Source organism: Rosa rugosa, chromosome 2 (genome assembly GCF_958449725.1).
Source record: "Rosa rugosa chromosome 2, drRosRugo1.1, whole genome shotgun sequence".
Classification (NCBI taxonomy): domain Eukaryota; kingdom Viridiplantae; phylum Streptophyta; class Magnoliopsida; order Rosales; family Rosaceae; genus Rosa; species Rosa rugosa.
In genome coordinates this window covers 71,248,072-71,268,575 of record NC_084821.1, presented here as the reverse complement: position 1 = coordinate 71,268,575, position 20,504 = coordinate 71,248,072, and the positions used below count along the sequence as shown (strand labels likewise).

The following is a 20,504-nucleotide window of genomic DNA, read 5'->3' as shown; positions in this document are numbered from 1 at the left end:
AAGTGTCCCTATTATAATACCATATGTGTCCATCTTCTGGTTTATTTAAGCAAGCATCCAAGAGTCTAAAACCAAAGCAGGGCCTCATCAGTTTTGAAACTGCCAACTTTACTGAAATGGCTTCCAGAGCTCTCTTCTTCTTTGCTTTGCTATCTCTCTCAGCAGTGCTTTGCTTTGCTGAGAGCAATGAGGAAGACCCAGGTCTTGTTATGAACTTCTACAGTGACTCATGTCCTCAGGCTGAAGATATCGTCAGAGAGCAGGTCAAGCTCCTCTACAAGCGCCACAAGAACACTGCTTTCTCTTGGCTCAGAAACATCTTCCATGACTGTGCTGTCCAGGTACATAAACTCCTGTCCAAATCTCACTATTTTTCTTTTCTTTGGTTATTTGGTGGTTAATTTGTGAGTAACATTTTGCTTTTGGATTTTTTTGGTGACAGTCATGTGATGCTTCACTACTTTTGGACTCAACAAGGAGGTCTTTGTCTGAGAAAGAAATGGACAGAAGCTTTGGGATGAGAAATTTTAGGTACATTGAAGAGATCAAAGAAGCAATAGAGAGGGAGTGCCCTGGAGTTGTTTCTTGCTCAGATATTCTTGTTTTGTCAGCCAGAGAAGGAGTTGTTAGGGTATGGACTTAGTTTGTTTATCTCTTTTATAAAGACACATAGATCTGAAGTTGGAATGATTAAATTTCACTATTTGAGTACAAGTGACTAAAGCATGTTGATCTTGTTGTATTTTCAGCTAGGAGGCCCATTTATTCCTCTTAAAACCGGAAGGAGAGATGGTAGAAGGAGCAGAGCAGAGATCCTTGAGGAGTACCTTCCTGACCACAATGAGAGCATGTCAACTGTTCTTGAGAAGTTCTCTGCCATGGGCATTGACACCCCTGGAGTTGTTGCCCTTCTAGGTATGACTCGTCAAATTTGTTTACCAAATGATGTTCATGTCAAGAATACAATTAGTCAAGTTTCTCGATTTTTAGAAATATAACCACTCGAACCCTCTGTAAGTAATGCTCAAGATCTCAAACCCTCAAGTGGTTATATTTCTAAGAACAAGTGGCAAAATATCTTAAAAGGATCTAAATTTGGGCTGTTTTTGCAAATTTGTTCCAAGTGAACTAGTTTTCACTGTTTTGTCTAATTGTTATTCTTGTGTGACCAAATACAGGAGCTCACAGTGTTGGAAGAACACACTGTGTGAAGCTGGTGCACCGTTTGTACCCAGAAGTTGACCCAGCTCTGAACCCAGACCACGTCCCCCACATGCTCAAGAAGTGCCCTGATGCAATCCCTGACCCCAAGGCAGTCCAGTACGTGAGAAATGACCGTGGTACCCCCATGATCTTCGACAACAACTACTACAGGAACATCTTGGACAACAAGGGTTTGATGATGGTGGATCACCAGCTTGCCACAGACAAGAGGACCAAGCCCTATGTCAAGAAAATGGCCAAAAGCCAAGACTACTTCTTCAAGGAGTTCACAAGAGCCTTCACCATTCTCTCCGAGAACAACCCTCTCACCGGAGACAAGGGCGAGATCAGGCAACAGTGCAATGTGGCCAACAAGCTCCACTAGGTCGATCAAGAGCGACCTAGCTAGCTCTGTTTAGAAGTGCTTTTCTTCTTTGGTTATACAAAGGAGAAAGAGTAGCTAGCTCGTGTGAGTGTGTGACACAGCTGCTTGCATAATAAGTTGGTTTTTCCTTTTCTAGAAGTCGTTCGTTTCTATGGCAGCTATCATCAGTGCACTGTCCCATGATGTATGGTTTTTCTCCTTCTGTTTTTGTTGTTCTTCTTGTAATGATGTTGGGATGAATGTATGTATGTATGGGTGGTTTCAACATGTATTATGCATGGACTTCAATGATGATGGTGATTGATACTTCATGCTTATATAAGAGCAACTCTTAACAACATGTATTGCAATAATAAATGGATTATTGAAGATTCACGGCTTGTTTATAAGGATAAGGGGACCTTGACTTAAAGACAAAGATGGAAGGGATAAGATTCTTTGGTGTTTGTTAATTAATATCTGCTGGTAGGTGGAGTGTCTATAGATGTAGGGTTAGATAGTGAGTCCTACAAGAGATGGACTTTAGAATGGAGAAGATTTAACTTATCTCTAAAAGCAAAGCTTTTTGTGCACACAATAATTAATTATTAAATGTTTCCAAAAGCATACTATTAAGAAAACTGGACAATTACAAAATGCCAAGCCAGAGTGAGAAAGGAGCTTATGCAATGTGCATTGTAGAGTGATGGTCCTATTTGACTATTCACAAGTTCTATCGATCTTTGAGCAGTAGTTGTACCAGAGGTTTCTCGATCTTTGGTTTAGAGAGGTTGCTTCAACCCCAAAGTTAATGTCTGCTCGGATCATTAAGGCAGCTAGCTTGTATCTTTGAGCAGTAGTTACATCCCCGGCCCACTGAGAAGTTCAGGACCAAAAATACATCACAATGATGTAATTTATTTAGACTCCAGGTAATTAAGATAATTTACAAGGAAGACAAATATGACAAGCAGATCATTATTGCACCTTGCTAGTTCTTCTTTGGCTCTATACTGCTTGAACTACAATCATAATCACTATCAGCAGCTTCCTCCGAGGCCATGCCATTTTTCTTTGCTACTTCTATCGTTTTGGGGATCAATGGACCGCAGGATGGATGGCTGTAATAAGGCTGCGGATGGATGAAGTAATTTCCGGCAGAAGGGTAAGACCGGTAACCATGTGTAGATTGATAAGGTAGTCCAGGAGAAAATGTGTTTGGGGGAGGCCAATATACCATAGGCATGAAAGTGTTTGATGGTTGTGGAGGAAAAAGGTGATACGGGTTTGGATTATGATAGGGGATATTAGTACCAGCATTGGTGATCACAGTGTTTGAGATTGGTGGAGCAGCTAATGGGGGAATAGAGGCTTGATTCATTAGTCCAAATTGAGGTGCAGAGCTTGAAAATGTACTATTTGGGAATGAAGTCTTCTGCTTAGAGTGAGCCTGTTTCTTTCCCTTTGTTTTTGTTGAAGAGGTCTTGCCACAAAACTGCTGAGAACCTGGACTAGCCTGCTGAGACAGCAAGATAGTCGTAAACTGAGAAATTGACATGATCAGAATAGACATACTTTAAAATACATTAGCTACTGTTCAACTATACAACCAAAGCCAAACTATAGTTTCTTGTATCTCTTCTTGATCAAACTTTAGGGATTAGGAATCAAATTGACTTTTATTCTTCTCGAAACTGAGTTTGTCAATGTTCAATAGAAAAAGGAAGTATTCAGATATATGAACTGAGATGGCAATCTTACAGTATCATCATCTATCATAGGATATGCAAGAAATAATTCCTCTCCTTCAGCATCCTCATCTGTCCTGCAAGAAAAAAACTATGCTTTGATTAAATACAAGGTCAAAATGAAGCTGCTAAGCCCCATTAATACTTCTAGTTCTGTTATTGGTACTAATATAAGTTCAACCCATTAGTATCCATTACTACTGTTAGATCCTGAACTAGCCAAATAACTTCTTCATTCTGTATTAAAACTAGTCAAACAACAAACATTCATGTCCTTTTAGTTATTAGTTCTGTATACCTGTAATATTTCTGGAGCAAGTCTAAGTTCCGATATTTGGTTTCCCTTTGAACCAGGTCATCAGGAAAACCAGCCATGAAAAGAAGTGTGATTCCCAAGGCTTTGAAAAAGAAGCTCCCACTGCGAACATGAGCTAGCATTGCCATTCGACACATCAATGGCCCAAAAGACTTTAGCTTGTTTCTTCCCATGCGCTGTCTGACATATCTGGGTCATATTAAAACAGACACTTTTGAAATAGTCTGCTAATGAAAATAAACCTCAGAGGACATGAACAAGTGACCATGGAGTTCATCTCTCAAGCTTATATATCAGTACTCAGATAAGCTTACTCATTTTGGGGAAGGTTTCTTGTCCTTCCACCATACTTGATGCATAGAAATAAGCATGATGGGCAGCTAGGATCTGATGGACGCATAGCCTTCTCTTCCTCAAGTATTTGAACTGGACATAGTGCAGGGTTCTTTCGGTTTGGATAGAATACCTTCCTCCGAACACCAGGATTTTCATACAGAACATGCTCCTACAGGTAAAACATGACTTAAATATCTTGTTTGCTAATGAAAAGGAATAAATAGATCATTCACATATGTTATATGCCTGATCACAAAATGAAATGGCATCTCATAAGAGCTGAATGTTATCATTGATCTAATACATCATTAAAGCACCAAAGTTGATTATCACTTAAATGCAATGATCAAATGGTATTGAAATCCCCTTTTTCAAGGTAATGGCAACAGAAATCACAACAAAGAAGAGACCAGCATACACAGCATAGATATTGTTAATTTATAATAATTTGTATCTTCTAGTAACAATATAAGACCTTAAGGATAAACTTTAAGAGTAACAGGTTAAAAATTCTAATTTCCTTACCCCAGGATCTGTTGGAGATATGTATTGCTCGCCCTTCCTTAAAATGCTAAAATGGTTGAAGTCTAATTCATATATATCTTCACAACCATGCCTTATACCAAGAGATGCAAAAACTATGATCTTCCTTATTGTGTGTGAATGAGCATTTTTCTGTAGAAGGGATTCTGAATCAATTATTCTCTTCACTTCTTTTGGGCAAAATGCCAACTTTGGAGGCTTTTTATGTTGTGATAGGCTCCCAGATCCTGTATGAATAAACTCCTTCTTAGAAGTTGGGATACTAGTTGGTACCTTGAAACTCCCAAAATCCTTAGGTTCTGTCTTGTTTTGGTTTCTAATTTCCATCTCATTACAAATTGGCCCTATTGGTAGTTCTTCATTGGTTTCTCGGTTCACATTTTCAAATAGTGGCTGACCTGCACCTGAGAAAATTTCTGCACACCCTGCATCTGAACCCTTATCAGCAACTTCATAAATCAGTTCATCAACAAGTCTTGAAGTTTCATCAGCTTCTTTATGGTCATTGTTAATACCATCTTCTTCACGATAATCTTCATCTTCATCATCACTGTCATCAGTTTCATCACAATCTGCAGTTGAATCACCATCCTTAGCTTTTTCAGAAAGCAAAACCTGTGTTTCCTCCATGCTCATCCAGTTGACTAGACTGTCATCTACAATTGGATCTTCAAGGGCATAGGATTCAATATGATGCTTCTTCTGTGCAGCAATTTCAGCTTGGACAACAGTTATACTACCATCCTCAGTTGTGTTACTAGTGAGTTCAATCTTCTGTCTCTTGAACTTCTTCAAGTTTCTTTCCATTGAATTTGAGCAACTGCCCTGAAACCAAAAAAGGTAAGGGTGTGGCCAACATAAAAATTGTGCAGTTTTGATATGAATGTATGGCATCACTATGAGCACTGCAAGTCCACAGTTCTCCAAACATCCACAATGATGATGAAAAAAAGGATCGGTGATAGTAACATGAAGAAGAAAAAACTTTATGCATTGATCAAAAATAACACTTCCTTATTTACTTGAAATATAATCAGATTAGCCGGAAAGTACAAACAAGACAACTAAGTAGTGAAAACCAATCTCTTTCTGAAACCATGCATCTTATAAATATTATGACACTAAAAATTCTCTAACTCTTAACTGAACAAAGTACAATGCTTTAAGGTACTGATTCTCTATTCTTGCAAGTTTTCAATCTTATATTAATAGAAAACAAAGCACAAAAATACTATCAAAGAAAAATTGGCAATTCTACCTGTCCATTTGTTCGAGGAGGTTCATTCTCTTTTTCCTGTATCCGAGCTTCAAGAATTAGTATTCTCTGCATAAGTTCTGCATTCTTCTGTCTTTCCCTTTCTAATTCAGCTGAAATCTCTGCAATAACATCGACACCGTCTCCTTTCATACCTTCCTCTATCGCGCATAATGCAGAAGCCTTGACCAATCTGGCACAAGACTGCAGCTCCACCATTAGCATACACAATAAGCAATCCTAAAACAAATTCTTCCAGGATGAAAATCTTGAAAGAAAACTAAAATATGAAAGCAAAACCCTGATACCCCACGAAGAAAAACTGCAAAATGGCTCAAGTAACTAAGCTTTGAACACAAAAACCATTCAAAGAAGTTGGCTTTTTAGAAAAAGCATATGCAGATTACTGATTACTGATTAACATGAAAGACTGCAGTTGTCACTGAAACAGAAAGAAAGAAAAACCAAGAAAAGAAGTGAGACTGATCGGAATATGAGGAGGCTTTTGTGCTTGATTATTCTTGCTTCAGTTATATAAGTGGCAAAAGACATGCAATACCACGTGCACCTTCCAAAGGCATTTCTGGAAAATATGGTTTCCAATCAATAACCAAAATCTAAAATCCAGTGTGAATGAGACTTCTTTTGAGCACTGTAGTATTTGTAGAAGCACATATTTTTGGCATTGTTTTTATCTCCTTGTATATACTTCATTTTCGATTAGCTAGGAACTAAAAGCGAACAAGAATCCAACAAGAGCTCACCTGTTAAGCTTTTTCTTTAAGCGCTTTGAGTCTCACAATTTGATGACAAACAACTCACAGTTGTGATTTAATATCAGCTGCATTGTCTTCTTATGTAAGTGGTGAAGCAGCTGGTACCCCATTTTTCAGCAGCCTAAGAATAGAGCATCCGAGGCACTTTTCACATATAATACACAATTATATAATATGATTGTACTTTGCTCACCAAGTAAAAAACATAAATAACTTACCCCCGTTGCTTTACCTGATCCAACCAGTCTTTTTATGGTTCAGTCCTCGTGTGGATTATGCTCAGTTTTGCAGCCTCTACCTATTATAATAGGCAGCAAGTCCTCAAGTGCAGGGTTAGCAATCGAAGGGTGTTGTGTCGTGTTCGCCTTAGGTTATTTCAAACGGTGCGGATCTAATAATTTTTCGTTTTGTGGTTGAGCTAAAAAAACTCGCATGTTCCAATGTTTCTTGATTGTCTTTTATAAAACTCAAGAATCTCTTGTAGACATTTTATCGAACACATTGCTTTCAACTCATCATAATACATATCTGATATGAACAAAACTCGCATGTTCCACTATTTCTTAATTGTCTTTTATAAAATTCAAGAATCTCTTGTAAACATTTTATCAAACACATTACTTTCAACTCATCATAATACATATCTGATATGAAATATGCATTTAAGTAACCTGCTACCTGTCCTATACTTATGAGAACTACCCTGACTATGGATTTACTAATGAAAAATGAACGATCAGGTTTGCAATACAGAAAGGAACAGATAGAAAATTTGAGGTCTGTCTTGACTAGCGAGTCCCATTTACCCCTTTTCCAAGGTATGTATATAATAGATGTGAGTCACACGTCCATACAATATAGAATTACAACCTCACGTGCAACGGGAACTTAAATGCTTGTCTCTTTAATCACAATTTGTGTCAGGGAATATGAAGGTGAGTAAACCTTGGATACCATCCTACTTCTAATTTTAAACAAAATTAATCCACCATTCGGGGCACCCAGAGTTGCTTAGTTTAGTTCCACCATTTGAAGCTAAATGTAATCGTAAGGCAAATAACTTAGTCTTTCAAATGATGAAAAACTAGGGGTTTAGGGGTGGCCAAAGTCATGGACTTAAACAAATCCTTGTTCAGGTTCTGTGGAAACTGTGCTGCAGAGCTGGAGAGGTTAATTAAAAGAAGTCCTATAATGAGTACACACACTAGTCCCTTGATTCATTGGCTTTCTAATTTTCAAGACAAATAGTATTCTAAGAACCCTGCAGGGACTGAAATGAAGGGTGTCAAGTGGGTTTGGGGTGGTCTAGTATATGTATTTTGTTTCTCTTGTGGAGTGTGTAAAATGAGATTTAAAAGACTTGTGATATTTGAGGTCGCTGATACATGATTCAATGTTAGAGTTGGTTAAAACTATAAACCAAGTCTAGTAAAAGTGCTGAAGTTCAAAAGATAAATGAGTATATATAGTCTGTACATCTACATCGAGAACCCTAATACATCTCTCCATGCCCATAGATTTGTCTCCTAATTGATAAGCTGCTAGTGAAACGACTAATCAGAAAGGAGATCAATTTCTTCTTGCAAAGCTTATCAATTCAAGAGTAAGTTCAAGACCAGGTAATCAACAGAGAGGTTAGAAAAGCTTCTAGTTAAATAAGATTTGCTTATCGTATTCTACAAAGAATAGGTTATTTACTTCATGTTTTTAGGTTTAGGAATCGTGCTCTCTATATATAATTATATGTAGCACCCTATCAGATAGTAAATTTCAGAATCCAATAAACATTAGAGAAATATTTTCTTGTTTGCTAGAGGATGTAAAGTGAGATATCATCGAAGAGAAGCACTTACGGAAAAGCCGATACAAGGATCATCAATAGTGTGTGGAAGGTAATGACTCAAATACTTGCAAACCTTCCTGTAAAAAGCTTGTTGAAATTTACGGTTGTTTGCAAGTTATGGTGCTCCTTAATCTCAAGTCATCAATTCGTCAGAAAACAATTATCTCTATGTGCCAGTAATACCCAAAGAATAATCATGAATCCTTCCAACTTGCTTTACGACCTAGGATTTTACTCAGTTAATGATTCCATAGTGCTCGATGAAACTTCAATAGATATTCGAATTGGAGGCAATAATCGCTTTTGTGTCATGGGTTCTTGTGATGGTTTGATTTGTTTAAAAGAAGGTGTAACTGGTACGATATTGCTATGGAATCCAAGTACAAGAGACTTCAAAGTGTTACCGAGTACTTCTGAAGTAGGAGTAGTACATGTGGAACGAAAAGATGATGAATGGATATATGGATTTGGTTACGACTACAATAGTGACGATTCAAGGAGCTAATGGAGCTCAGGACTCTCCTCTTGGTATCTTGTTTACTAGTAAGCATTCTGCTTTTGTTAGTGGAGCTCTACATTGGAGTGCTGCAAAAACTGACTGCATTGGAGCAATTGTTTCGTTTGATTTAACAAGTGAGACATACAAGGAACTGCCACTACCACGTCCTGATATTCGGTGTTATAAACTAGAAGTGGGGGCTTCAAGAGGTAAGCTACTTGCTAGAGAAGACGATGATAGAGGTTATTATATTTGGGTGATGAAGGAGTATGGGGTGCTAGAGTCTTGGACCAAAACGGTCAAAATTCCAAGGATGTGGGGCACTTTAGGGCGTATTATCTTACAACCGATGACATGGTTTATGGAAAATGGGAAAAATTCTGTTGTATGCAAGTGGGAATCCGGTTTCCTACAATGCAAATAAAAATTCACTTGTGTATTTTGCTAGGGATGATATATGTTAGGGATGATATAATTGACAGTTACCATCCTCGTTGTGTTGAATATGTAGAGAGCTTAGTCTCACCCAATGCTTACAACCTTCGAGTGAACAAAAATTTTCGTCTCAAGATCGAAATTGTACTGAGAAAAGTAGTGAACTATAGTGACGGATCCAGGAAGTCTGTCCAGAGTGACTCTTATGGAATGCCTGGACTCCTATATATAGCTAAATCTACAGTGTCGAAGATCTTGGGGTCGAGACGCCACCGTGGCCGTTTAAACCCTTACGAGCACCGTTTGACCCTTGTTTTATTAGCAAAAGAAACATTTTCTAGAGGAACCACCCTTCCAGAATATCCATTTTAGTCTCAATATTTGTATTCAGGGCCATACTATATTACAGATGTATGTAGAAACTTCCGGTTTCAATTGAACATGTGAAATAGGGAAAGTTCAGTAACATTTTCTAGGAATTATTGCATTGGACATATCATTTTCTTATTGAATAAATGATTTGAGGCCAATCAGTTTCTATCAGTAATTTTCTTTTCTGTGCTTTTAGATCTATGTTTCCTAGTTTTCTACATTTGTAGACTGAGTTGAGGCTAATTTACGCCAGGCCTTCGCTTGTAGCAGTCCTATAACGGTCTGTGAGGAATAGTATCCGTGGAATTTTCTTGATTGGTATTTCATTTTTGTTATAAAAGTAACAGTATGTTGATTGGATTGATAGATGTCGATACGCTACCTTTTGTTTATTATCTTTCATCCACGGAAGACACTGTAACTTTGTTTAAGTTTTGAACTTATGCCAATCAATAACCATGTGTGTGTTTCTTGAGATGCAAATAACTCAATCGAATATATGAAACACATGTTTTCATATGTGGCTTACCAAATACAAATACAATGTTTTAGTTTTGTGGAATAGTTCTGCCAATTTCTTGGGATCGAGTTATTTGATTCTTTCTGCGGCATGTAACATTAATAACATTATACATTAAAAATTTGTTGAATGGAATAATGGATGTCATTGGACTCATGGAAAAATGTCACTGTCCATATTCAGGCAAAAGTTCCAAACCAAAGTTGAACTGAAAAAAAAAAAAACAACAATAGATGCACAGAATGTCACAAACACAACACAAGAAAATCAAAAGTTCTAAACTCTGCTTCATATTCCCAAACTGCACAATTTTTGGATCTAAGATTCACAATGGTCTAGTATAGTAGAGCCTAGTCTACATCACACTACCCAGTAATCATGCTCTGATACCTTCCAACACAGTAAAGGCACTAAAGCAGCTCATAGTTCATAGTTCACTTCTGCTTTTAAATTCTGAAATACACACGAGCATAATCAAGACTGCCTTGTGGGTTGATTTCCACTTCTCATCATTGTGCAGAATTCCGTGTAGTTGATCCTCCCGTCCTATTGGTACAAATAGGTCAGCATAAAAAACAACAAAGAAAATGCTCAGAAAATTTGAGAGTTGTAGATAACTTACATTATCTGCATCAACCTCGGAAATTATTTCTTTGATAGTGTTTTCATCACCCATTCCATGCTCCTTCATAGCAGCCTCTAATTCATCTCTTGTTATATACCTGTCAGTTGAAATTGACAGTGATGAATTCATTAACTTTCCTCTATGAGGAAGTGATGTAAGAATATAGACCCTACAATACTTTTGCTTCTCTAAGCTGATCAAGTAGTTAAAACTTGATAAGAAGCAGAAACCCATTAAGAAATTGATAGATTTTGCATTAAAATTTGTCAACTCACCCACTGCTATCCTTGTCAAAATACTGAAATGCTTTGTACAGGTGTTCATCTCTCTCTAGTCTTTGTCTATGCATAGTAGCAGATATAAATTCAATATAGTCAATTGATCCATTTCCATCAACGTCAGCCTGAAATGTATAGACAGGAGTTACAAGAGTGCTAGTCATTTATGAAAATTGAAACAGCAATGCACAACAGCTGACAATAAACAGATTGAGCCCTGGCAAGTCATTAGTTACTTACAGCATCCATAAGTTGCCTGACTTCGGTTTCTGATAGCCGTGACCCAATACGAGCTAATCCTGTCTTCAGTTCTTCGTAGGTTATTGTACCACTTTTGTCGGTGTCCATACTGGTGAACATTGCCTTAAGACCTTTAATTTCTTCTTCAGATAGATTTTCCGCTATTACCTAATTCATGGAATTTTCAAAATGCATCAACATTATTGAGCAATATAAGGGTAAAAGAACAGAAGGAATCATCTGGACCCAGGTAGTAAGATAAGAAGAGTTCTGCTTTTCCCCCTTTTTTCCTTCCCTTCAGGTTTAGACAATGGTTCTCATGGTAAAACTAACCAGTAACTTGAAAAAATCTCAAGACTGCAACTGATAATCGAGTTGAAAGGCAACTTTTCATTTTATAACTAAGTGCAGGTAGGAGCTTCAAAACCCAGTTTGATAAATTACCTGCAAGGCAAGCTTCTTAAGCTTATTCATTGCTCTCAACTGCTTCATTCTAGAGAGAACTGCACTATCTATTGGCTTGTCTGATGCTTCTCCACCTACTCTGAGCCAGGGATGCTCTACCATACAGAACATTAAATTTTAGTCGGATACAGAACCATGAAACAAATGCTAGCTGTAAGAAGACCATGCTACAAAAACAATGGCATTGTATTTTATTTGCTTTTACTTATGACTGTAGAGTAACAACCAAAAGGCACATTGGTCACCCAGGGTACTAATGCTTTTTAGTTATTTGTTGATCAGTTTCTATGTAACTATAACATGATCCCTAATGACAGATTGTTGGTGTAAGAAAAGAACCTACTTGGAAAGAAGAACAGATTAATTACCCTTGAATGCCAGGAAAAGGTAATGTAATGGTATCATTTCATAGGTTAACGACTAGAATCTCATATGGGAACTAAAATCATTTCAAAGTTTCAAACAGAGATATGTTTGAGGATAATGGGCCACTAAATCATACAAAGGAAATATTTTAGAGATTGTATACTGAACATGTTCTACTTAGTTGTAACTTTAGGAGATATCTTACCAAGAACTTTCAGTGAAGTAATTCTCTTTTTTGGGTCCTGTGTCAGCATCTTTCTAACTAGGTCCTTGGCACCGTCTGATATTGACGGCCATGGTTGACTTTCAAAGTCAACTACACCTTCCAATATTGCATTAAAGATGCCCCTCTCAGTCTCTGCATAAGTATAAAGTTAGAGAAGTGATGTCTAAGATAACTACGCATCAGAGCACATTCAGTGTTTAGAAAGAAAACAATGAACTATATTTACCAGCCCAAAATGGAGGTACTCCACTAAGTAGAATATACAGAATTACTCCAGCACTCCAAATATCTATCTCCTTTCCATAACTACGCCGTAACACTTCAGGAGCAACATAGTAAGCACTGCCTACTATATCTCGGTATACCTTCCCTGAGATGAGTGGAAAGAAAATGTCACTTTCAACAAGCCAAACAATCATATCAAAAAAAGACTTAGAAAGCTTTAAAATAATAAAATTCACTTACATATATCATAGATTGATTACCTACACTCCATCACCTAGAAAATTGGCACAGCCTAATGGCTCTAACAACTTAATCTCAACCACTAACAAATTGGTTTCTCAGTAAATTACACAACTTTCTTCACAAGATAGCTTCTTGACTTCACAATATCTACAACTAAGTTGCAGCTTACAGACAACACTAACAATTTACAGCAAAGTAATACTTCTAACTTTAAACCACTGCATTAGAAACCCAATTTCAATCAGTTCTTATTGGCTATAGGACACATATTCACAGCAATAATGAACCAAACAAACGAATAGGGACTATATGCCATTTCAACAGTCCACAGCATAGTTAAGCAATCACACTGATAAAAAATCCAATTCCACAACTTGTAACATGAAAGATGAACAAAAGCTCATAAAACTCTTGGAAACTCACCTTCCTCAATAAAAACAGACAACCCGAAATCCGTAACCTTGAGCATTGCCCCTTCCCCCTTACTAGACAGCAAGAAATTCTCGGGCTTGAGATCACGGTGCATCACAGCCATAACATGACAACTGTGCACAACATTCACAATGTCCCTCACAATCGCGGCGGCAGCTCTCTCCGAATACACTCCCTGCGCTATGATCCTATCGAAAAGCTCCCCTCCGGCACAGAGCTCCATCACCAAATGCACAGAGTACCTGTCCTCATAAGCCCCCTTGATGTCCACAATGTTGCGCTGCCCAGACATGTGCTGCATGATCTGTATCTCCCTCTTGATATCATCCCTGTCACTTTTACTCACCAGTTTGCGCTTCAAGATTGACTTACAGGCATAAGTGTCACCCGTAGACTTCTCTGTGCACAAGTACGTGATCCCAAATTGGCCTCTGCCCAGTTCTTTCCCCAGAGTGTAGTACTGCTTAATGTCATCAAAGGGCTTCTCAAGAATGCTGTTTGGCGGCACTGCTGGCTTCACTGGCTGTGGGTGTGGCTTTGGTGGTGGTGGTTGGTATTGGGGTTGGGGTGGTGGAGGTGGGTTATGGGTTGGAGGAGCTGAAGCTTTGTGAGGTTGCTGGGTTGAGACAGACAAGGGTTGCTGTTGTGGGTGGTGATGAGAGATGGGTATGGATGAGGAGACATACCCATTATTAGGACCTGGATTGGGTTTGGTCTTGCTGCCACAGCAACCCATGTTCCAAATCAAGATTCAATGGAGGAAACCCAGTTTGGGATATCAGACAAAACTCCAATGCAATGTAGGAGATGAGCAGATGAGGTTTGGAGATTTGAGGACCAAATTTTGAAACTTTGAGGTTGACTTGGAGGTGAACTTGAAGATGCGGATACCAGATGAATTGAATGTTGTGTTGGAGTGTGAAATAGAGAGAGAGAGAGAGAGAGTATATAGGGCGGACCCGCAGGAGGAACAGAGGAAACGTTTGTTTTACGCGGTGGTTTTTCTTGGCCACACAGTAAATACGCGGGTTTAGGAAACTACCGTTTAGTCTTGAGATGAAATACGCGGTACCAAAAGAATGATGCTTTGTAATTCACAAAGGGAAATAGTACAAGAGAAAGAAACGCGTAGCTTGCAGTGTAACACAAAATTTATGAGGGACAGATGTTTCCGTGAAGGATATAAATTCCGGAATATACGTATATTGGGACTCTCCACAGATGGTTTATAGCTGAAGAATGTAGAGATATTTTTACCAACTGAAAACTCATGGGTACGGTGACAGTGTTACGTGTATGACTCAATGAAACATCGGGTGAACGTAAGGTTTTTTAGCACAACAAAATGCGTATTTAAGTATAGTTTTCTTTATTGAAAGATGTTTGTTTCTCGATTTATTTATATTGATTTAGAATTTAGCCTTCTCAAATTGCCTATTACAAACCTAATCCAATGTACCCGTATTGAGGCCGTAGGTCTCTAATCAAAATTTGCCACACATATTCCTGAAAGAGAATGAGAGTATAGGGAAGAGCGTGAAAGAAATCGTATAGGTCGTGAAAACACTTCATAATTTATATATTCATTAAATGCCTTGGAGTGAGAATTGCAAGCCTCTAACTGTTAGAAAGGATCATCCAAACCAACTTTCAATTGCATGTACTTCACAAAATTCAATTGTCAACTACATGCATGGTTCCCACATCCCATTTAGGAGCCCGACAAACGGTTCGTTAGAGAACCATAACAAGTAAAGCTTTGGTATATACTATAACTAGAGAATTGTAGTTGTACACGTACTTGAGCGAAAGATATTGAGTGAGGTGACCTTATCACATGATTACTAATCATTTATCATCGGAAGATGAGTGTGAGATTTTTGGGTATTCCTTGTCCTCCTTATCGACACTGATTCCTTGTTCTCCTTATCGACACTTCCACCTAAGAAATTGGATTAGATTTTGGGCTATTTAAATTGGCTATTATAAGCCCAATGTTGTGTACTTGTAAATTGTATAAGCCCCTTATAGTTCGAACATATAAATACTATGCTATTCTCTCGTGTTCTTCTGAGAGCCGCACTATGTGATCTTCTTTAGCTGTATGAGATTGGCTGTTACATTAGGCTGGTTCGTTCTCTCTGGGTATTTGGAATTGATGAAAAAGTAGTGCTCTTGTTCTTGATTTATTAGCGATATCGTTCTGCCCCTTCCTCCGGCGGCGAACAGACGTTAAGAAGTTGAAGGATCGATTCAGCTGAGCTCTTCTGCCGTTGTATCGAAGAGCAGATCGTAGGGGACCAAAAGAAGTACCGGTGCTTCTCCGATGAGGGTTTGGCTGTCCGACTCGCTTCTCTCTATTATCAAAGCTGAAGCCTTTGCTAACGCCCATAAAATGTTGGAGGAAATATATGCTTCAAGTCAAATGTTGGATGATGTTTGGGATAAAACTGCGAATTTCTTGTACCGTTGTAGTCCAGTGGCTCGTGATCTGCTAAGTGGGCATAGGGAAAGCAAGACTCTCTTTCCGAGGGTCCTCTGTCGCTGCCGGGTTCAGGCTCATTAGTGCCTCTCCTCTCGACTTTAAACTTCTTGTACTTTTAAGTTCGGTCAATTGCTCTGGGATCACAGTGGAGCCGCTCCCTAAAACCAGCAGATACACCTCAATAGTAAATTAGCAATCGCTCCCTAAAACAAGCAGATACTCCCTAATAACAGCAGATACACCTCAATAGTAAATTAGCAATCGCTCACACAGCAGAGGTTCCAATAATATAGGAAATATTAGTAATTAGATTTGATGAAAGATTGTATATTTCACCAATGTAATTTGACGAGAGATTGTATATTTCACCAATATACTTTGTCTGTTGGGTAAAATTTTATTTATCCATAAAATTGTGCTTAACTACAATTATTTTTTCTGTTAATAATTGTACTTAATGACAATTTTGGGATTTTAAAGAAAAAATTTGATTGTAGGGTGAACAAAGCATTTAGTAAGGTGGAAATAGTCGCATGCACCCTATTCTTAATATCCCGAATCAAAGATATTAGCCTCCAAAGGATATCAGCAGGAGCTGTTAACACTTAACACAACTAATAACTAGGGCAGAGTCATCTTCAACCAGAACATTGGGATGGTTGAATCTTCTGGCAGCAAGAAGACCATCTTTAAGTGCAGATTGCAGAACATTCAGCAATGAGAACACTAGCGGATTTCAAGCTACGAGCTCCATCAATGAGAGGGGAGCCATTATGATCACAAATAACAAAACCTAAAGCAACTTGGCCATTGGAGGAAACCGAGCCATCAAAATTCAGCTTGACACAGTTGACAGCTATTCTTCAGCTGTTTTTCATTTAATTACTTTAGATCGGATGTGAGGATCTTTAGAAGGCTTGATGTTGAAGTCTCAATTATTCTAATTCAGTTTCAAACTTTTAATATTAAAAAAATATTTCTAAAAAAAAAAAAATAGGATCACTGAATTAGAGCTAAAACGGTACTGAGTTGAGATATAGTCAATCACTTAAAAACTATAATCTTTGAAATTGAAAAGGGAGCTCGAATTTCAATTAAGTCTTACTAAGTATAAACAGGTTACGCATATTGTCATGCGGCTTGGTTATACACCTTAATGAGTTAATGTTTAATATATTAACTTATGAGCTTGAACTTTGAGACACTAGTAAATGTATTTGAGCTTCTTTGTTTTTATTTTATTTTTTTGGTCAAGTTAAATGTATTTGAGCCTGAACCACAAACTATCACACGAACAAAGCAAACATTTTCAGAATGTGAATGAACAACCCCACCCTCACACAAACTATATGGTACTCCAATATTCTTATTCGTATATGTAAGATATATTAGGGAGAGTACTAATGGGTGGAAACCTTGAACAACATGCATGGATTATCTTTTCAAACTTGACCTAATAAGCACTAGACAAGGAATAAATTCCATAAATGGATAAAAACTCGAGTCCAAAACAATAAATCATGGACAAAAACTGAGGGGTCCAAGCAGTGACCTTAATTTAGTGGGAAGGTGAGATCGATATAATGCCATGCATGCTATGGCCACACACTGACACACGCAAACATATATATAATTATCGAGCTAGCTAGTGCAGTATTACCATACATAATATGATTGTTTACATATTATTAAGAGCTAGTTTATAATCCAGTGGATGATCGACAGCATATGCAAACTAATGGCTCAACTTTTTCCAGAAAGGGACGCGACTGCTCCCTTTGTTTTTGTTGGTTCATAAAAACGCAGAAGAAGAAGCGAGAGAGAGAGAGTGAGAGCCATTGGTTTTCTTCCTTTGTCTTGGTGGTATTAATCAACGTTTTGGTGACTAGACAATGGACTTTGGATTCAACACTAGGCTTTGGATATTAGTGGGGTCTTCTCTTGTGCTCCTAGATTCCCTTTCCCCACTTTTCAAACAATCGACATGACATTAATATCTCGCAATCGATCGATCGAGAGAGAGGGGATGAAAGATGATATATTACAAACCACATAAATTTGAGATGATATTTCTATTTTATGTGGAAAAAACACAAGTTACAAATATTGTTTTGTAGCGATTTTAGGTATTGAAATTTACATATGATCTATATTGTTGTCAGATACATAAATAAACATAAATCTTGAAATGCATGAACTAAACTAATTTTGTTGAATTGGCATAATGACTTTATTACTTATAGAGAATCTACCAACAACCCAATTTGATAGTTAGTATGATAATAGAAGCCGTGCTATTTTCTTAGATCATTCTTAATCAATCAATCAATCTTATATATATAAAAATAAAAATAAAATTATCTTTCTTTAATAACAGTTCGAATCATTTTTTACAATTATTGCATTTTTCTCTTATACGATCGAATAATAATTTCTCATTTGATCAATTTAAAATATGATAATAAGAAATTGCAAAACATCATCATTTCATCTTAGATTATAACCTACTAGACAAAGAACAGTTCAATCAACTAGTGCTCGACCAAATGGGATGCCAAATTGTACTAAAGAACAATAAATCTTTCTTTATCATAAGTTGTACTTAAATTCTTATGCTCTTAAGAAGAATAAATTTTAATTGTGTTTCAAGCACCTGCATATTTACTATGACGACACTCGAATTTTTTTTCTTTCTTTTTAGTCAAGAGTCAAGACACTCGAATTTAGAATCTGAACTTTTATGTACTTCACTTGAACTATGCTTCCACTGGGAAATGAAGTTGGAGTTGTCAAATCATAAATGGTAACTTCATAGTTCCTATTATGCAGTCATTACTCCTAAAGTACTCATCATAAAAGAAAGAAACAGATTATATTTAGGATCTTCAATGACTACATTCGGATCTTAATGACCAAGACCTTTTACTTTAAGTTTTGTTCGATTTTTTGTTTTTTATTGTGGTTTTGGGGACTAGTATGAGCTAAAATAACGAGAAAATTACCAAATACGAGAGCTAATATAGTAAACGAGTTAAGACGAGTAAAGATAATAGAAAGTGACCACTTAATAAGAAATTGATTTCCAAAATTCAACCCACCACAATAAAATATTAAAATCCCAGATTCAGAATTCATGTTTGGGCTCACTCGCAACCGACTCAATTCAGTTGAATCATTCATTGCCCAAACCAAAAATACCCAATTCAACCCCAAAACAAATCATTTTCAACAATAAAACAAACCTCCTCCTATTTTTGCTACGCTAACCACACTTGAGTGATCTCAACCATCGAACCCGGTTCGGCTCCAAACCGCATCCCTAACCCGCCTCATGTCCCGGCCCTTCAACGTCCGGCCCACCCCCTCGAAAACCGACGTCGCCCCTCGCGTGTACTCACGCGCCAGGTACTCATGTGGGGGGATCATCTCCGGGTCGTTGCTGCTGTCCATGCCGTCGTTGAACTCGTACAGCGAGTCGACCGAGTCGACCCGGAGAATCTTGCTCCAGTCCGGCACGTTCACGGGGAGTGACGAGGCCATGTGGCGGCCACGTGGAGACGCCACGCTGTCATGTCCGCGGAACTGGTGCACGATCCGAGGCGACGACGCCGTCTTTCCCGAGTCTTCGACAAACGCCAAAGACAGCCCTCCGCTAACGTTGTTATCGTCCTGTGGAATGCGCCGGCTTCTTCCCCTCGCGGCAAAGCCTCCGTTAGTCTCGGCGGCGACGCGTGGACTCCACTCGCTTTGAGAGTTATCGACCTCGTTGTCGTCCCGCTCCTCCACGGTCTCCACCATCGACCAGACATCGTCTTCGGCGAGCTCCGGCGACTCTTGGGCGTGGCTGTAGCTACTGTAGCTCCCGAGGAAACGTTCGCTGCGGCTCTGCGTCAGTTTCCGGCCCTTTGCCATAGGGCATAATCAGATTCCGGCGACGGAAACTGAACTTCCCGGGGACCCAGTTGAGGAAAGAAAAACGAAAAAAAAAGAAAAAAGAAAGAACGAAACCCAGTATATTGTTACAACTCCATTATGTATATTGACTATGTATGGGCTTGAGCATAAGTTGAGCTTGTAGGAGTGGGCATGTATATATAGGGTTTTCGATTTACCCACTGCTTCATTTCATTTGAATTTGAGTATCATTTTGTATGCATTTAACGTATGGAGAAAATAAAGAACTCCAACCAGACGTACGGTGATTGGTGATGACAGAAGACGCCAACGAGCTCACCATACTGTGAAAAATAGGGCAACTGATGGTGGTCATTTATGTATTACACGCGCTCCCGTCTGTGTGTGCGTCCCACTTGCCTATACTTCATGCAATAGTGATTAGTGTGTACTATTTAGTTGATCTGTGAATGGATTAAATTTTGATCCAAATTCAACGTATAATTTTTATAAATATTATACGGATTGAAGATGAATTAAACATATAATTCGACAAGGATGATATGTATATATGTGGTTAATAATTTGATATGAGGTTGAAGTTAATAATTATAATGCAAACATAAAAAAAAATACGATAAATCTGTTGAGAATTTAATATTTATAAGTCTTAATGTCGTTTAGATGTTAAAACAGATGCGCAAAGTTAGTCGATTCAACTCGATACGATAATTTGCATATTCAATAAGTATAGATATCGATTGATAAGTTAAATAGATAATTTGAAGATGATTAAAATCCGATATTTATATATT

The 20,504-nt window shown here is 38.0% G+C and overlaps 4 protein-coding genes across 6 annotated transcripts; 1 reads left to right on the top strand and 3 right to left on the bottom strand.

Annotated features, from left to right (window-relative positions):
- The first annotated feature begins 54 nt into the window (after positions 1-54).
- Positions 55-1,910, top strand: LOC133729901 (peroxidase 42). Its single transcript, XM_062157527.1, has 4 exons — positions 55-341; positions 443-631; positions 750-915; positions 1,179-1,910. The coding sequence occupies exons 1-4, from the start codon at positions 117-119 to the stop codon at positions 1,586-1,588; spliced, it is 990 nt and encodes a 329-aa protein (XP_062013511.1). The 5' UTR covers positions 55-116; the 3' UTR covers positions 1,589-1,910.
- A 279-nt stretch (positions 1,911-2,189) lies between these two features.
- On the bottom strand, positions 2,190-6,360 carry LOC133733571 (uncharacterized). Of its 3 annotated transcripts, none has more exons than XM_062161197.1 (6): positions 5,769-6,360; positions 4,493-5,335; positions 3,946-4,136; positions 3,614-3,820; positions 3,329-3,392; positions 2,190-3,086 (listed from the first exon to the last, which is right to left on the bottom strand). In XM_062161197.1, the coding sequence occupies exons 1-6, from the start codon at positions 5,988-5,990 to the stop codon at positions 2,559-2,561; spliced, it is 2,055 nt and encodes a 684-aa protein (XP_062017181.1). In that variant the 5' UTR covers positions 5,991-6,360; the 3' UTR covers positions 2,190-2,558. The 3 variants fall into 3 exon arrangements, with proteins under 3 accessions (XP_062017181.1, XP_062017182.1, XP_062017183.1); XM_062161198.1 differs by having other exon boundaries at positions 2,190-3,083; XM_062161199.1 differs by having other exon boundaries at positions 4,493-5,330.
- A 4,117-nt stretch (positions 6,361-10,477) lies between these two features.
- Positions 10,478-14,244, bottom strand: LOC133729898 (calcium-dependent protein kinase 21-like). The gene is made up of 8 exons (XM_062157525.1): positions 13,302-14,244; positions 12,637-12,780; positions 12,390-12,542; positions 11,798-11,913; positions 11,354-11,521; positions 11,111-11,238; positions 10,833-10,932; positions 10,478-10,756 (listed from the first exon to the last, which is right to left on the bottom strand). Exons 1-8 carry the CDS (start codon positions 14,044-14,046, stop codon positions 10,685-10,687), a joined length of 1,626 nt encoding a protein of 541 aa, XP_062013509.1. The 5' UTR covers positions 14,047-14,244; the 3' UTR covers positions 10,478-10,684.
- Positions 14,245-18,840: 4,596 nt separating this feature from the next.
- LOC133729897 (protein S40-5-like) lies at positions 18,841-19,872 on the bottom strand. The gene has a single exon (XM_062157524.1). The coding sequence runs from the start codon at positions 19,705-19,707 to the stop codon at positions 19,078-19,080; it is 630 nt and encodes a 209-aa protein (XP_062013508.1). The 5' UTR covers positions 19,708-19,872; the 3' UTR covers positions 18,841-19,077.
- Positions 19,873-20,504: the final 632 nt, after the last annotated feature.

Excerpts from the sequence above, each read along its gene's own strand:
- LOC133729901 (XM_062157527.1), top strand. The coding sequence starts at position 117 with ATGGCTTCCAGAGCTCTCTTCTTCTTTGCTTTGCTATCTCTCTCAGCA. Across the intron at positions 632-749 it reads CCAGAGAAGGAGTTGTTAGG|CTAGGAGGCCCATTTATTCC; the intron begins GTATGGACTTAG and ends TTGTATTTTCAG. Across the intron at positions 916-1,178 it reads TGGAGTTGTTGCCCTTCTAG|GAGCTCACAGTGTTGGAAGA; the intron begins GTATGACTCGTC and ends GACCAAATACAG.
- LOC133733571 (XM_062161197.1), bottom strand. The coding sequence starts at position 5,990 with ATGCTAATGGTGGAGCTGCAGTCTTGTGCCAGATTGGTCAAGGCTTCT. Across the intron at positions 4,137-4,492 it reads TATCTCCAACAGATCCTGGG|GAGCATGTTCTGTATGAAAA; the intron begins GTAAGGAAATTA and ends TTTTACCTGTAG. Across the intron at positions 3,087-3,328 it reads CTATGATAGATGATGATACT|CAGGCTAGTCCAGGTTCTCA; the intron begins GTAAGATTGCCA and ends TTGCTGTCTCAG.
- LOC133729898 (XM_062157525.1), bottom strand. The coding sequence starts at position 14,046 with ATGGGTTGCTGTGGCAGCAAGACCAAACCCAATCCAGGTCCTAATAAT. Across the intron at positions 11,522-11,797 it reads TTAAGAAGCTTGCCTTGCAG|GTAATAGCGGAAAATCTATC; the intron begins GTAATTTATCAA and ends TCCATGAATTAG. Across the intron at positions 11,239-11,353 it reads TCAGGCAACTTATGGATGCT|GCTGACGTTGATGGAAATGG; the intron begins GTAAGTAACTAA and ends TATACATTTCAG.
- LOC133729897 (XM_062157524.1), bottom strand. The coding sequence starts at position 19,707 with ATGGCAAAGGGCCGGAAACTGACGCAGAGCCGCAGCGAACGTTTCCTC.